At 36.9% G+C, this 18320-nt stretch overlaps 1 protein-coding gene across 1 annotated transcript in view; it reads left to right on the top strand.

Annotated features, from left to right (window-relative positions):
* Positions 1–18320, top strand: part of DNAH14 (dynein axonemal heavy chain 14) — a 216070-nt gene that overhangs the window by 163933 nt on the left and 33817 nt on the right. The window contains 6 exon segments of the mRNA XM_088132171.1: positions 1937–2181; positions 5643–6374; positions 9368–9577; positions 10391–10488; positions 10915–11071; positions 17098–17308. Of these exon segments, the coding sequence (XP_087988297.1) occupies positions 1937–2181; positions 5643–6374; positions 9368–9577; positions 10391–10488; positions 10915–11071; positions 17098–17308 (1653 nt within the window).

Genomic DNA, 18320 nt, shown 5'->3' with positions numbered 1-18320 from the left:
GATAGCTACCTCACTAGCCCTCATTGATTGCTTCTCTAGTTAGGTTCATACTGCTGTGTGCTAGGACTAAATATTGGTTGATGGATATCATAAAATCCTCTGAGCACACATATCTGGGATGCTTGGCTCTGGTGCTTGGCCTTCCCTTTTATATTTGAGTAATATAAAGCAGGGGTTTTTTTCTTTAACATTAAATTTAAGGCAAAGCCGTAAGTTGGCATGTTTATCATATGTATGTGTCCTTTTTTCCCTATAAAATGGAAGGCTTTGGCGGTTTTTTAGACTGTACAAAAGATTGCAGCGTGGAAGAGAAGCCTGCCCTTTCCTTGCACATCACAATTCAGAGTAGTCAACTCTCTTGTTCCAGACATTAGAGAAAAAGAAATTTAGAGAAAGAGATGGATATTGCTTCCAAGTCTCATATACTCAAAAGTATATATTTTAATCCTGTCCTGTTTTATAGCAGGACATATGAATACAATAAATAATTAATCACTGGGGAAGAAGTATCATGGGACTGGACACTAAATCCTGTGAGGAGACTGAGAGATACAAAATGCATAGAATGGAAAGAAGAAACCAGGGGAAGGGAGGTGATACCACACTTTAAGTACCTGAAGATGTGTTACTCAGAATACAGCCAAATTATGTCATCCAAGAGCATGCAAAATAATTGCTATGAGTTACAGAAAGGCAGATTCCAGGTGAAATTTAAGAAAAATATTTTGTTTCATCATTCTTTTTACCTTGTTAGATGTTCTTGAACTATTATTATTTTATATTATTATTATGTTATATAATTATAAATATTTAGATATTTATAGATATTTATATAATTATTATAATTATTATAATATAATAATAATAGTTCAGGAACATCTAACAAGGTAAAAAGTATGATCTACACTACACTTGATCTTAGCCAAAAGGCCAAGAAGCGATTCTAACAAAACATTTTTCTTAAATTTCACCTGGAATCTGCCTTTCTGTAATGCATAGCAATTATTTTGCGTACTGTTGAATGACATAAGTTATACAATCTATTAGAGATGCTTTAATTTAGATTTGTGTACTGAGGAAGGGGTTAGACTTAGTCTTTCAATTCTATACATTCAAACCAGCCCTCTCATGAATATTTCTAGTTTGGCCCTTAGCGATTTAGTCACTCCAACTCAATAAGGAAAGTTGGCAAATTGAATTATTCCATTGTTCTACTCAAAATTTTAAAAAAAGAAAAAATTATAAACAAAATTAAAATTAATTTACAATGAAAGGCCTCACAAACATAATGCAAATTTATAGATTTTCAAAACACTGAGCGTGCAAGAGCCAAACAGACCTCTCCCACATGCCAGAAAAAGGTCCTCTGACAGGTGGTGGTGGGGCAGTCTTCCAAAGGTCCTCTTCTGCAAATCTTAACAACGATGCAGGGTTATAGTGGTAGTCTCTTATAGTAGATAGCCAGGCTTTAAGACATTGAGATCTTCATAGGCTAGTATTTCAGATTAAATGCAAGTAAGAAAAGAAATGAAAACTTGGCTCTAGAAGAGAACATTCAGGATGTTAGGAGATACTAGATTTTCTTTTGTAATTTACAAAATTACAAATGTGATTGTGATTGGAAGAGCACTGAGGGTGTTGTTTGTTTAAAAATAACATTCACACAATTACTAATTATTGAATAACATAGTGACATTCGGGCCTTATATACAGTAATTGAAGTTATTTCTGTACTGGAATCAGCATACAAATTCTGTCATATTACAATGGTTGAACATGTATTAATTTACAATTAATATATTAAGAAGTAATATTTGCTTCTTAGAATTGTGCAGAGGGTTTTTTCCCCTAAAGGATATGAGCTATAATTAAAAATACATGTCACAGATTGATATGCTGTATTGGAAAGCTTTATAGATATTTGTGGTTCTTTCAGATTATACCTGACAACACAGAAAGCCAATCCTAATTTTCTGCCAGCAACATGCAATATTGTTACAGTGATAAACTTCATTTTAACATTCCATGGTTTACAAGATCAGCTTTTATCTGCTGTTGTAAATAAGAAAAAACCTGAGCTTGAAAAACAGCATTGTGAGTTGATGGAAAGCATATCAATTGATCTGGCAGCACTACGTGAATATGAACAAAAATCACTTAAACTTTTACAAAAAACTAATGGTAAATAAAACTTTGAAATGCTCCATATATCTTATTCATCAGTTTTGCACAACCTACAGACCTCTGTTATTAAATAGGATACAAAGGCCACAACATTTTCTGAAAATAATGTTTAATTATCTGTGTACAAGTGTTTACAACGTTGGTTTGGATAGTGGCAGCATAAAAGCAAATACCTGCTGGCTCATGTGTTCTATAACTATTATTAACATAATTCTGTATCATTCCAATTATAATTGAAGGACCACATTCTTCCAGTAATTCTCATTGCAATATTATATGATCATCCCCGAATCCTTTCCTATAACTCTCCATACTTTCTGATATAAAGGTAATCCTCCATTAACTACAGTAATTGGGACTGGAATTTCAATCACTAAGCGATGTGGTCGTAAAGCATGATGTCATGTGACTGCATCAGTTAGCAATGGCAACCCCAGCACTGCCCATTGCCATCATTAAGTGAAGATTGCAGGTCTTTAAGCGAGGACCTCCTTGCAACTTCCTGCTTGCATCCAACAAGCAAAGTCAGTGGGGAAGCCGGCAGGAAGTTGCAAGTCCCAGGGTGCAGGAGGGTGTGTGAGGGGCCAGTGTGACACAAGCACAGTGGGGTTTGGGGTGGCTGCCGCAGGGTTAGGATTTACTGGATCCATGTCCCTCCTGTTTGGCAAAGGCCTCCCGGGGGTGACATGTGGTTGGGTGTTAGCGGTGTCTTCCTTGAGACAGGGAGTTGTCCCTCCACCTCTTAAGGAGGTGGTGGTTTGCTGCCTCCTCAAGAAGCCATTGCTAGACCAACCATTCTAGAGAATCTTCATCCAGTCTTCAATGTTCCCTTTTTAGAAAAGGTCATTGTGCAACAGCTTCAAAGATCCTGGATTAAACAGATTATCTGGACCCCTTCCACTGAGGTTTCAGACCTGAGTGTTGGAAGGAGACAGCATTGGTTATGTTTTTGGATGCCCTCTGGCATGAGCGGGATGGAGGTAGTGCATCCATCATTGCTGTTGAAGTATTGGCAGCCTTCAATACAATCAACCATGGTAAACTTCTGGACCAGCTACAGGGATTGGGGGTGGATGGCACTGTATTGTGCTGGTTCTCCTCCTTCCTCCAGGGCCAGTTCCAGTCGGTGTTGATCAGGAGCAAGAGGTCCTGCCCTCAGCCCCTCTTTTGCAGGGTCTCACAGGGTTCGGTACTCTCTCTGCTACTGTTTAACATCTACATGAAACTGCTGGATGAGGTCATTCATTGCCATGGGGCGAAATATCATCAGTATGCTGATGATATCCAGCTTTATATCTCTGCCTCTGGTGAATTAAGAGATGCTGTTAAGGCCCTGTCCCAGTGTCTGGAGGCTATAGAGGTCTGGATGGGGAACAACAGGCTTTGGCTCAACCCTAGCGAGTTTTGGGGCCTGCTGGTTCCAAGGACTTACCATCTTTGGTTCTGGATGGCACTGCCCCAAATAGACCTGGTTTGCAAACTGGGGGTTCTCCTGGACTCCTGGCTCCAGCTCTAAGAGAAGATGGCATTTATGGCCAGGAGGGCCTTTGTACAGCTTTGTGTTGTGTGCCATCCCTGGATTGGGAAATTACTCTCAGTCACTCATGCCCTGGTCACCTCCCAAATGGATTACTGTAATGCAGTCTTCATGAGGCTGCCCCTGAAAAGCATCTGGAAGCCTCAGCTGGTGCAGAATGCAGCTGTGCAGGCAGTTATGTGCACTCCTCATTCAGTGCACATTATACCTCTGTTCCACAAGCTGCATTGGTTGCCAGTCTGCTAATAATCTACTAATAATCTGTAAATAATCTACAAAGCTCTACATGGCATGGGGCCAGGTTATTTCAGGGACCACGTCTCCCTAGATACATCTATCTGCCCCATCAGGTCTAGCAGAAAGGACATGTTATGGGTCCCATTGATTAAGGAGTGTCATCTGATGGGACTGAGGAAGAGAGCCTTTTCTGCCACAGCACACACCTTTTGGAACATCATCCCCCCCAAGAGGTTGGATTTGCCCTGACCCTACTTGCCTTTCAAAAGGCTCTAAATATGTGGTTGTATCAATGGGCCTGGGGATCAGGTTATGGTTTGGAGCTTGTTAGATGGTTATACTGATTGATCCATGACTTCTCTTGTCTGCTTTTTATGTTTGGTTGGTTGATTGGTTTTAAAGTTGATTTTAATTAGGTTTTTTATTTGGTTTTAAGGGTTATTGTGTTTTTACTGTTTTCCTGTATTTTGCTTATTGGATGCGTTATTTGGTTGTTTTTAAGTATGTGAGTGTCAGGTTTAGCCCAGGGAACTCCAGGAGACCATGCAGGTTCAATCCAACAAGGTTTATTAGCTGCAACCTCTATCAAGAATCTTCCCAGACTGAAACCTCAGTTCCCAAAGTCAGCCAGTCAAAACAGAGTGAATTCCTCAGGGAGGTGCCAGCCTCATCTGCTAATCTCTTCCCCGCACTTCAGGAGATGAAAGAGCATTCTTTACTCCCCGATTCTGGCCCCCACAATTCCAGTCCATCACAGTGAGCCACCCAGAATCACAAATGTGAGATTTAATTTATACAAATTAAATATATAAATAAAATTAAACAGAGAATGTTGGATATTTGAATCAAATTGATTTAACTGCTATCAAAATATTATAGGATCATAGAGATCCTATTTAAGAATCAATTTGTCTAGTTTTATTCTATATTATCTAATCCTCATTCTCAATATTATAGGATAACACTCTTTTGAAAGAAATTTATTTGATATACATTAAATGTGATTGCAACTAATCTACTCCTGTGGTGTGTAGTATGAAAAAAAAATGGTTTGCATTTTATTATTCACCTTGATCCACCATAGGCAATACAGTACATATGTAGAAAAAAATATCTTTACACACAGGCTGAATTGGAATCCTGTATTTAAAAATATGCAGTTCCTGAGGCTGGCTCTCATTATCTTACACTTGAGGCTGTCCCCTTATATATCAACATTACTAGAAGACCCTCTCCCAAGCATGAAATGAAACATTCAGCTCTGACAGTGTTCATATTTTCCCTGGAACTCTAAATAATCCTTGTTTGTCATTGTCCCTGGGTATTCCCCCTGGCAACTCTCAGCTACAAGAACCCCAACAACTGGCACCTCCATAAGTAAAAATATTTATTTTCCTGGGACCGTGCAGCTCCAGTATGAGCCCAGGAAAAGATGCAGCCTTTTTAAGGTGGTTCCAACAGCTGTAGCAAGTAGCACCTTTCCCCCCAGCACTTTTTCAGATCCAAATAGCTACATACCTTTAGTAATGTCATAAAAAACCCATATTTTACTAGATTCATAACTTTGCTAACAAGGCCCCCTCTTTGTACTGCTTTCTGGTTTGTAAAATGAGTATTTAATTTAGAAGATGCTTATTTAATTTATTCTATTCCACAATTCAAATAAACTTTTTTAAAATTACAGGGCACCTTTTAGATGACCAAGACCTCATTGACAATTTGCAGCAAACAAAAATTACCTCCTCAGAGATTTTTCAGCGTGTTGCAGATTCAGCAGCAACAGAAGTCACCATAGAAGGATTGCGTAAAGCCTATCTTCCTATAGCAACTCGTGGTGCTGTGCTCTACTTTGTAATATCAGATCTTGTACACATCAACCATGTGTATCAGTTTTCACTGAATTGGTTTCATAAGATCTTTGTAGACTCCACCGATGATGTAAAGAAAAGTGACATTTCTCTCAGTGATTCTATTTCTAGAACTAAAATAAGTCGATTTAGGAAGCAAAATGGAGAAACATCATCCGAAAATGAGAACGATATAGACCACTTCAAAATATATATTAATGATATGATGGAGACACTAACACATCATGTCTACGAGGTACTTAAATATTATAATGCATAAATTATTTTCAGCTAATAGAGCTTGTATATATATGTATTTGCAAAGAATAGCAAATGTTAATGGGATATATATATATATGTATTTATTTTGCAGACAGTTTCTTCAGCTCTGTTCAGTAAACATAAGCTATGCTTTGCTTTTCTACTGTGCACAGCAATCATGAAAAATAATTGTGGTGAAAATTTATTTACTGATAAGCTTGGATTTATATCAGAGAACCAGTGGAAATTCTTTCTGCACTCTAGCATGATAGCAAATATCAGCCAATCATCAATATCTGACTATACTGGTAAACAAAAAATTCCTATTTTCAGTAGATAAATGTGTAATGATAATAAGGTGTTCTCAGGGATGTATGCTCATCATCCCTGAGTAAATAAGTATCATGCATATAAATTATAGTTAGAATTGGCCACAGAAAACATTTTAAGTTACTAATATACCCTTTTTAAAAAAAATCTTTCCGCTGAGCTAAGCAATTTTTTTTAGATATTATAGTGCTGTCCCTGGAATTTTTGTAAACTATTATAAATTGGGATTAAAGTTATCAAAGTAAGAAATGCAAACACTGAGAAAAATTAACATTTTCCAAAACTTTTATACATTTTTTCTAATTTTGTGTGTATTGATTAATAGTATAATTTTCTAAATTTAAGGGTGTGTGTGTGTGTTTGTTTATTTATTTATTTATTTTCCCCCAATGCTGCTCTTGGGGGAAAAAACACAAACAAGGGTTCTATAGAGCAGGTTGGAATTACTTTTCAGGAATAAACTCCTGCTTTTCTTTAGAAATACAAAAGACTTAAAACTAAAATGGTGTCTGTCTGTCTAGCCTTAGGCCTACTATGTCACATGATCCAAAACAAGAGGAAAAGGGAAACAAAAAATAATTAAGCAAAAGGTTAACAAACTTTTATATTTTTCTCTCTTCTCCTAAAAGTGATATTTCTCAGGTCAGATACCTATTCCTACAGATGTTTCTTCAAAGCATAAGCAGGTATATGTCAACAGTTTAGCTTTTCTGGCTAGACCCACTCCACCAGCCAACAGGCCTCATATAAATTCCTTTCCTCTTGCCTCTTAATTCTGTTATTTTCCTTCTGGTTGCTTTATTATTTTCTCATTTCTTATAACGGTGGAGATAACCAGGCGTACATGCTGTCTATTCTCAATTAGATCTCTGGCATCTTCTGGATCAGAGTCATAGAATCATAGCATTGGAAAGGCCATGTAGGCTTTCAAGATTGACCCACCCCTTGCTAGGTGCTGGAATCCAAATTATTTTTTTTCTATTTAAAGAACACCTGACTCCCAACAACTCTGGGCACTTAATTAACGCATATCAGACAGGTGGCTAACTAGTCTTTGCTTGAGTACAATGATGAAGGGAAACAACTCTCTGGGTAAATTGTTCCACTGTAAGATTGTTCTTACTTTTAGGAAGTTTTTCTACTATTTAACTGGAATCTGCCTTCCAGTAACTTAAATCCATTATTCCAGGTTCTATCCTTTGGAATGAAAGAACTATCTTGACCTTCTTCCATGTGACATCCTTTCTGATATTTGACAAGTGCTGTCATATCTCCTCTCAGTAACCTTTTCTAAGGCTAAACATATCCAGCTCCTACAGTCATTCTTCACAAGACTTAGTTTCTACTCTTCTTACCTGCTCCATTGCCTTTTTCTGAACTTATTCCGGTTTCTTTGACTCCTTCTTAAAGTATAGTACCAAGAACTGCCCGCAGTTCTGAAGATGAGGTTTTGACCAAATAATGTAGAATGGACTGGAAAAATTATGACTGGAATCATAATGTTAATTCCTTGTAGGATTTTCTAGGGATTGGTATCTTGAATACATGAGCAAAATTGCTTTGCTGGATTTTTCCCTTCTGGCCTTGGTAAAGATAAACAACATTGTGTGCTAATGTCACAAATTAGCATCCCTTTTCCTGGGTTGTCCTGATACAACTCAATTCTGCATGCAGAACACACTACAAAGTGTAAGTGTAATATATCTTTAAAAAAATTAAGTTATAAGTATTGTTAAAACATTAATATATGATATTATTGAAGAAATTAGTAGAAATTAGTACCATTATCAGGCAATGGAAAGCAATAATCCATACAAAAAGCATCTCTAAGCAATGGGGTACAAATGCATAACTACTTTGTGTATAATATGTGTATCTCTCAGGCACACTGACTGGAGGAAGGCAGAAGTTAGTTGGCAGGTCTCTTTCCAACCCGCATGAGGTTTTCCCTTTTGGATGCCTCATCAGGCTATCTTTCCACTACTATGCATCTCCTGCCCTTCTCTCCCTGACTCTGATGCTGCCATAATTCACTGATGGCATGGGTGAAATTCTCCTTGAGCAGCTCAAGCTGCCCTGGATTCACATAAGCTCAAGGGCCAAGAAAAAATGTGGCTGTCTGACTTGCAGAGAATTCCCCCCCAACTCACCTGCTGTCTGTGACTGGAAAATCAATCTTGTTGCTGAGATTTTGGCAAGGTAGAGTGCTCCTGCTGGCCAGATGCTGTGTTGGTGGCCAAAAAGTAGAAGGATTTTCCTCTCTCTTGTCAGAAAGGCATCATCTTTGTTCCCAGTTGATTGGCCAGACTTAATTTTAAGAATGAGGTGAAGTAACAAGGAAGGAGAGAGAGCTATAGGGAATGTACAAATTATTGCTTTCTGTATGAAATAAGGTGCTTGTCATTTCAGTAGTCACCAGTTTAACTTTTACAATTAGGACAGAATTCAATTAGAATAGAACTTTCAGGAAACAGCAGGAAAGAGAAAGTGAGAAAAATGAAACGTCTTTGTTTTTCTGGACCCCCAAATAAATATTTTTCTTATATCCTTCCTTCCTTGCCTCTCTACTACCAATAATCACCTGTTAACAAATTTACAGCACACTCCTGAGTTTAATTCTTGCTAAATGTATATAAGATTGTAAACCCATAAATATATTTAAATGGCTAAGGGTGACTTTAGTCCTATATAATGGTGAATTGAAAGCCTCCAAAGGAATCCTTCAACTGGAATTCTGAATAGAATATGTCTTTGTTCTCCATGATAACATTTTTGGACAAAAGAAAAATAGAAAAATCAAAGTGGAATAGTATTAATGGAATATTCTCCTGTAGTATAAAATCCAAATAGCTAATTAAAAAAATACTTTCTTAGTTTTTGATCAAAATTAAGAATTTGGTTATATTTATCTCTTGAATGAAAATCAAAAGCACTAATATGTGTCCTAATTAAATGTTTCATATTTTTTTAGGTTTGGGTGTATTTAAGAAAACTCCTCCACTCCCCTGGATAAGTGAAATGATGTGGAAAGAATGCCAGTACATGAGTACTTACATGTCAGCATTCAGCCTATTGTGCAATTCTCTGTCAACATATTCTCAACAGTGGAGAACTTTTCTGGATAGTGAGAATGTATATAATTTGATTAGTACAAGTTATAGACCATTATCAGCAAAGCAAGGTAACTGCTAAAATATAAAAATAAAAGAATATTCTTTGGATTACTTATTTTTAACTATATCTTATTAAAAATATGCAATCCACTTGCCAAAAGGGTGGGAAGTATTTATTGGGTTTAGTTTGCTTTGGGTGAGGAAGTAATAAAATTTGAAGGAATCTCTATAATATCTTACTTATAAACTTGGAACAATGTATGAGACAAACTGGAGGTCAGCTGAATTGCTACAGGGCAGTACTGAGGCAAAGGCCCAAATCTTAGGCAGGAAATACTACCATATACTTTCCCACATAAAGCATGTCAAATGCTCCAAAACAGAAGTTGCATTGGATGTGAAACAATGATTCTGTGACAGAACAACAGTTAAAGGGAAAAATTTATTCAGCAACAATTGTCCTGCAGGAGCAGATATCAAAATGGGATGGTTACAGAACTTACAAACATGCATAATAAACATTCTCATTAGTTTAATGTATGGTTTTGCCTGATATAATTAAACTTTACATTTTTGCACCTACTAAGGCCTTTTGTTCCCTATATAGTCTTTTAAAACACTGATTGGTCACTTTGCTATCCTCGAACATCCTGGAATGCACACTGATTTATTATCTTAGCTTTCTTGTACATGGCCTTTAGAAATAATGGAGAAGGGCATCTTATTTGCTCCCACAGTATACCTGGGAAGTTTAATTACATTAAACAAGGTTTATAATACTGGAAAAGGTACTAATTTGTTACAATGTTTGTATAGTATAATTGTTTAACTTATTTCAGAATTTCAGTAATTATTCAATAATTATTTTAATCTGTTAGCAGACTCACAACCACAAGTAGCAAGAGAAAGTGAAGATAAGGAGAGTACACCTTTAATTTTTCCTTGGGAAAAGCTTTCTCCATTTGAAAGACTTACCTTGGCAAGTAATCAAGTATCATTAGTTAAAACTGTTTCTGGCATCTAGAAGGACCATGCTTCTAGCTGATTTGGAAGACATCTGGCAGTTAATGATATCAGCATACCAAATTCAGAAACTGTATTGCATTGGGTCAGCCAAATATTTTTGCTCTGGGTCTACACTTTCATCTCCTGCTCTCTCTGAGGGCTGTGAGGGCATGGTTAGTGAACTTGCCACAACTCAAGTGTGGAAAGAAATGAATTTTTCAGATGTTTTGCTAGTTGTTTTCATGGTTGAAAAGAGGGCTAAGGGAGGGGCAAAAATTACGTATTTGTATTTCTCCACTAGGCAAGACCCAGAACTAAACATCACAACACCAGGGAAAATCTGATGGATTCTTTTTAAAAAGCATGAATAGGTTATCATTATCATTTTTATTTTTGATAGATAAAAGTTCTCCGTTCAGAAATGTTAAACAGTGCTGTACAAGGCTTTATATCTGAGAAATTAGGGGCTAGGTATCTTCAGACTGGAGGAATTAATTTAAAAAGAATATATGAAGAATCTGATTCTACAACTCCACTAATTCTCATCCATACCCATGGTGAGCATTTTACAGAGTGTATGTGTTCCTCTGTGTGTATGTGTGTATATATATATATATGTATGTATGTATGTATTGATTTGTAAATTATTCTCTATATTGATATAAGTGCTAACAATACATGATCATCCAACTAAAACTACTTATTACTAATTTGTAATCAAGATCAGCACATCCTGATTGTTTCCACCCATCCTATCCAATCTAGTAGGAGAGACATGCTGCAGGTACCATTGGCCAAGGAGTATCTGCTGGTGGGGCCCTGTAAGAGAGTCGTTTCTGCTGTGGCACCTGAGATTAGGTTGGCCCCAACCCTGCTGGTCTTTCACAAGACCTTGAAGACCTGGTTCTGTGTGTGCCTAGGGCCCTGGGTATGTGATGAAGCCTGTCCCCTGGCTTTGCTTAGGGCTTTTTATGCTTTTCCAGTCGCTTTGTGTTTTATTTTTCATTTTATTTTGTATTTGTATATATTTTTTATTTATTTTAGTGTTGTGAGCCACCCAGAGTCATGTACTTCAGATGACTGCTATATAAATTGATTAAATAAATAAATAAATAAATCCTGTAGTTTTATTATCCTGATAATGTTTAATTAGATAATCAATCCCTGATAACTGTCATGAGTTATGATTGCTTGGATCCTACCCAAGGCAGTCTTGCCACCATCCTCCCGCACCTCAGACCATAGCCTCAGAGATGAGTGGGAAATATAGAATATGTAAAATATATTGACTGGATCCTATCTATTAAAGTTAGTGGATATCCAGTGAACATCCATATATATGTTCTGCCACCTGCATCCAACAAAGTTACTACAGCAGCTTGAGGATTGTCAGAATGAATTGTTAGATTATCCACCAGTAAAATATTCAGATCAGAAATTTTGAGTATTTTCATAAAACCAGATTGTGCAAATCATGATAGGACTTATGCAGTAAAGTTACACTCAAAATTGTTCTATATATCTGCATTTAACAAAAATATCAGGCAATATTTCACACAATTTGTGAAAGTCCTTTCCTGTTTTCAAAATAGCTGTTGCGGATGCCTTATAAAATGATAAACGAAGAGCCTCTTTTTCAAAAGACTAATTGTGTACTGCTAGCAATGTAAACCCAAACTTTCTTTATCTCCTTTGGCAAGAGAGAGTGAGCTTGTCATCTTTTATATTTATTTTTTATATTTTATTGATTTTATTGTAATTTTTTTGTTTGTTGTGAGCCACCCAGAGTCATTAAGAGTCAGACAGCATATGAGTTGATGATGATGATGATGATGATGATGATGATGATGATGATGATGATGATGATTTACACAACAATGTGAAATTACAGCTGGTGTTGGCCTTCATTTGCATCGAGTTCTTCCCAAGAACCTAAGATGTTGTAATGTATCGGCGTAGTATATGTGTGGATCCAAGCAGTGTTGCCTAAGGGTCCAATACTAATTTAAAATCCTCAGGTAGTCTACCTGTTCACTAAAACATTTAGCAAAACAACACCATACAGAATGTCTGTTGTATATGTGGGTGGACCATAAATATTAATAAAAGCTGCCTATCACCATTTATAAGAACTAAAATTATGTACTAACATTCAGTGTCTGTAATGTTTTCCTCAGATAAAAGATTTGAAGACTTCTTAATTAATGAGATCCAGATTCTATTCCACCCTCAGTCACAAAAACTTTGGGCCATCACTCTTTCTCAGCCCAACATACCTCACAGGGTTATTGTGGGAAAAATAGGAAGAGGAAGCACTGGGTATGCCACCTTGAGCTCCTGTTTGAATGACAGGATATAAAACTAACAAATAAATACACATACTTTAAAATAAATACATTTTCAAATTGCCACTAATATGAATCTGGTCTATCCAATTATTCACAAGTAAACATTTTTTGTCAGAAGAATATAGGTTCTTATAGGAAAACTCCTACAGGCTTCGATATATTCAGTGTACAAAAAATCCTCTTGGATGGATCTTCCAGGCATTTAACATTCCAAGGTAAAAATAAGGACCACATTATGGAAAAATTAAAGTAATATAATTTTATATTGGAAAGATCCAATATGATCCCAGATCAAGATAATTACCACAACAATGATTTGTTTTGTTTATTATAAACAACAGATTGTTTTTTAAAAACTATGAAGTTGTTTAAATAATAGTAATATAGTCATATTGTTATATTGCTATTTAGTTTTATATATATAATATCACAAATTATTAAGGGGCTTTAAAATAAATTGTAACATTTTTGAAGTTTAATAAAATAAATTAAAACAATAGCCAGAACAAATAATAAACAAATTATTTTTAAAAGAGCTCCCAGTGGAGATGACCCCAAGATGGCAGCTTACTTTCTTCCCACCCCAACATATTCCAAAGAAGTAGCTTGCCCAAAAAGCTGCTAGATGTTATGATGTGTCCATCTTTGAAGAAACTCCACCACAACTGGATTTGGGCCATGCTAAGATTAAAGTCTTGACAGGATTCTATATGCTGCGCTAAGTAAATCTTCTACATCCTTCAGACTGTACAGCTGCTGGAAACATTTCTCCATAACAGCCAGGAGAAGTTGCTTATCCTTTACATAGAGAAGATTTAATACCATTAAATGTTTTCTGCAGATATGATCTTAAATCTGTGTCAGCTGTCCTTGACAGGCTGCCAACTCTTTTCTCATGGTTCTGTCTTATGTTTTAGTGTTTGGATTCTTTTCTCAGCAGACTCAAGCATTACTTCCCTAAGCCCATTAGTTTCCTTCTGCATAACATCAAATTTTCCTTCAGGTACGTCATACTTCTTAGAGAATGCATCATCAGAAGCAGCTCAACATTAGTGGCTCATTCCCAGATGGTGGCTCAGGTGTTAAAATTGCCCACTACATATCTCCCATTTGGTATTTGATTGAACTGTCAACCAAAACAATTGGCTCTTCTGATGGAGCTAAAGTCTCAAGCACAGAAATAATCAGCAATTGGTAATGATTTTTCTGTCTCTGTGTCAATGCCATTCCAGTGGGCAAAATAGATGGGGCAGGGAAGCCTGTGCTTATGTTTAAAAGATGTATTAACTCCTCTAAATTCCAAAATTAGTAGAAAGTACAGCAGCTGGAGAAGGCTCTATTGCTGAGAAAAGTGGAAGGAAAGAGGAGAAGAAGAGGACAACCAACAGTAAGGTTACTGCGGTGATGATGCACCATTGAAAGACCTGAAAGATCAAGTTAGGGACAGATCATCATGGAGAAAAATCTATCTCTGAGTCACTAAGAATTGGGACTGACTTGATAGCACGTAATCAATCACCCAGTCATTCAATCAATCTCAACAGCTGAGGAAGGTATGGATACAAGTCAGTTTATACTCATAACATCACTGCTTTGAGAACTGCATTAGTTTCCATTTTGTTTCTGGATACAATTCAAGATGCTGATTATCACCTTGAAAGCCCTACATAGATCAGATCCTGGATATCTCTGGAAATGCCTACTGTCATTGGTTTCTGCCCATCCATTAAGTTCTGAAAGAGAAAGTTCCCTCTGAGTCCCTATCACTTGGGAGTGTCATCTGCAGAGATCATGGGATAGGCTCTATTCAGTCAACGCCTCCCTTCTCTGGAGTAGCATTCCCCCAAAGATCAGATCGCTACGAACTTTCTTGAGACTTTGAAAAGCGATTTTCAATGACCCTTTAGGGTCTGATGTGTTTGATTGTGAACCCTCTTGCAGGATTTAGTTGGTCATCAATGCCTGTATATTTTGATTGTGTATTTCTGTGTACTTTTTAATCATATTACTGTATTGGAATTGCATGCAATTCAATCATGACTGAAACAGCACATAAGCTTGGTAAAATAAAACATACAATTTTCGACTTACCAATTATTTTTAACAAGCAGTCCAGATGTAGTTCTCAATGGCTCATGGAGGGAGAGAAGAACAAACTGCAGCTCAATGTGTTTCCATCTTGACTGGAAGCACAGAATCTTCCCATCCCGCATATTGAAGTCAGGAAGGCAGGCTGTGTATCCCCACCTACCACATGAAGCTAAGAGGATGGAAACTAGGAAACTTGCTTTCTCTGTAGCTGCCCTAGACTTTTGGAACACCTTCCTCCAAAGTAAAGGAAGTGAAAATCCTTTTTGGCCAGAACTCCTGTTGTTGTTGTTGTTGTTGTTGTTGTTGTTATTGTTTTATTATGTTTTATATGTGTAAATTGCACAGAATTTTGTGATTGGGGCAGCATAGAAATTGTATTAAATAAATAATAAACAAGTACGGTCAATCTTTTCTGAGCGCATTGCTTATTCGTTTTATAACTTGTTTACGAACTGGCTAGATTGTTCTTTCCTAAGTGTTCCATTCACATTCCAACCATGGATTAACAACCTCTATAGATTTTTTATGAAGACTACCTCTACCAGGTATTCCTTGGATTGCACTTGGTACCAGCTTTCCATATTCATCCAACATTACAGAAAGGACACAGGGTCTCAAGCCAATGCAGCCAAATCACCAGGCAGTGCTCTTATCCATTCTGCACAGACTGACTGCCCTATTCCCAGGTGAGGGGAATATTTGAGGGACTGCCTCTTCCCCATCACATCTACCCATCCCATCAGATCCAGCAGGAGGTATATGCTGTGGGTCCTGTCTGCTAAGTAATTCCATCTGGCGAGACCCAGAAGACATGCCTTTTCTGCTCTGGCTACTGTTCTCTGAAGCATCATTCCCCCCGAGGTGAGGTTAACCCCATCCCTGTTAGCCTTCCTGAAAGCCCTAAAACATTTTTTCCCCCAGCAACCATGGGAAAAATGGGGAGCTTGCAACGTGGTTGTATAACGTTAGGTGATTGTTATTCTCCCACAAACTTGTTTTTTTAATGTTTTTATTCATGTTTCAGTGTTTCAAGATTGTTAAATTGTTTTAATTGTTGCTGTGTTTGTATGCCATTCAGAGTCATGTTCTGTGAGATGGGTGGCTATATAAATTTGCTAAATAAATAAATAAAACAAATAAATAAAATTCCCTTTAGATACAGCTACTTACTCGGTCTTTTGAATAATGCCCAGAAAACAAAAAGAAGTAGGACAGTTTCCTAACCTTAATGAACCTTAATGTCTTAGTGATCATCTTGCGTTCACCTCCTTCCCCCATTTCTGTGCAAAAGCTTGTCCTTCCTAGGCTATGTTTTTACCTCCACGAGTTCAAGAACTGAGGAAGTAGTGCAAGGCACAATTTTGATCATTCACAGTAGTGTGGAGGAAAGGGATTTTTGCCCATGGAAAACTCAGCTAAAGAATATTCCAAATGCTCTGCACAGGCACACAACTTCATTTGTGGAAAGGCACAGATAACCATTGGAGGAATGTCTAGTACAGACGTATGTGGAATTTACTCCTCAATGGGATATGGGGACTGCCATCCACAGTAGCCTTTCAGAAGATTGTAAAGCACATTTTTATCCACTTGACTTTTAAAAATATTTAGTTGTATATTTTAATGTATTCAATAGCAATTATAGTACCCTACCCAGAGACTTTGATAGGGTAGGTATAGAAATCTAATAAATACATACAAACATACATACATCTTCCTTTATTTTATAGGGAATAAATGTTTAATAATGATTAAATAATATTTCTAAAATTACTTGTTTATGCATAAGTTTATTCTGTACACCTTTATTTTTGGATAAATACAGAAGAATGGCAGTTACTTTCTTTTCAAAATCATTTAATCAAGAGATTTTTGGAGTATTGTAGGAATGGTGTGACATACCTATAGTGGAAAACCGCTGTACCTGTTGACATTCCTCCTTTCACAAAACTGTGAAAGTGCAGGAAACCTGTTCGCTTTCCACATGATTCTCTTCTAACATAGAATACTATGTTACCCCTTTTCTCATTCCGTTATAACACATACATAAATCATTTCACTGGCACAGTATATCAGAATAACGTTCTAAATAAATGCATTTTTGGATGAAATAATAAATCAGTATTCTTTTATATATTATGTAGGGATAGACATTGCAGCAGTTGTCCTACGCTTTGCCCAGGAAATAAAAAGTAGTACAAAACATGTGACAATGATATCTCTGGGACGTGGCCAAGGCAGCAAAGCTGAAGAATTGATATATAAAGCACAAATACTGAGTGAACAGTGGGCGTTCCTTCAGAATTGTCATCTTGCAGCTTCCTTTATGCCCAGATTGTGCAAAATTGTTGATTCGTAAGCACTGTTTTAATTTATTTGTATGTGTGATTTATTATCAGATGATGAGGAACCTGAGCAGGCTAATTTTAGTGTACTGTTGGGTTCTTGGCACTCTCTGAGCTTGGTTGTCTTTCTGCAGATGTTTCATTATCGGACTAAGTAACATAATCAGTGTGAGAGAGAGTGGGGTTCGCTGACTGTTTATATATAGTAGCTTGCCCAGCCAGTTTTGGTGGAGATACAACTTCCCAGTTGAAATTGGGGCTGAGCCTGTCCGTGTCTTGCAAGGTTAAGTTTTTGTCATCTCTTCTGACTGCCAGTTGATGTTCGTGGAAGTGGTTTGCCAGTCTTCTGTCTATCCAACATATAGGTGGTTACAGTCCTTACGTTGTATGTTATAGATGATTCCTCCTCCTCCTCCTGGGTCTTTTGGTTTCCTTATGGTGTTTTGGAGAGATTATCCTTTGCCATCATTTCCTCTACTGATGAAGATATCTAGGAAGAATAATGTGTTGTTGCCAGTACAATCTGCAGAAAGCATAATGCTCCTGTACATAAAAAAGTCTCTGAAACAACCAACAGACTATTACAACTAGAAGACAACAACAAAATCCTTCCAAAACATCTTAGCAAACTAAAAGACCAATGATGTTACTTAGCCTGGTAATGAAACATCTGCAAGAAAACAACCAAGCTCAGAGAGCACCAAGAACCCAACAGTTCAACCCTGAGCTACATGTATTCTCTTCTGTTGTAATCTTAATGCACATTATTTTCTGTGAGAATAAAATGTTAGGTGAATCTTGCTAAAACCTCACAGACATTCTGTTTCATGAAAAGAGATCCAACTATTCTGTGTTTAAAGTAACTATTTTAGTGAGCTGTATTCAACAGTCATTGCTGTGCGTCTATTAGGTTTGAAGGTCTCTAGTTTTCTATAGTTGGCCTCCAATTCTTTTGAGTTGACCTGCACAAAATTAAATCAGTGGTAAAGGATATTTTGATAACCACTTAATTATCAGAGAAC

The sequence above is a fragment of the Python bivittatus genome, unplaced genomic scaffold (genome assembly GCF_059951505.1).
Source record: "Python bivittatus isolate LINGU-HERP-01145 unplaced genomic scaffold, Pbiv_v1 ctg000020_np1212, whole genome shotgun sequence".
Taxonomy (NCBI): domain Eukaryota; kingdom Metazoa; phylum Chordata; class Lepidosauria; order Squamata; family Pythonidae; genus Python; species Python bivittatus.
Note: the sequence above shows the minus strand (reverse complement) of the source record. Positions and strands in the feature narration are given on the sequence as shown.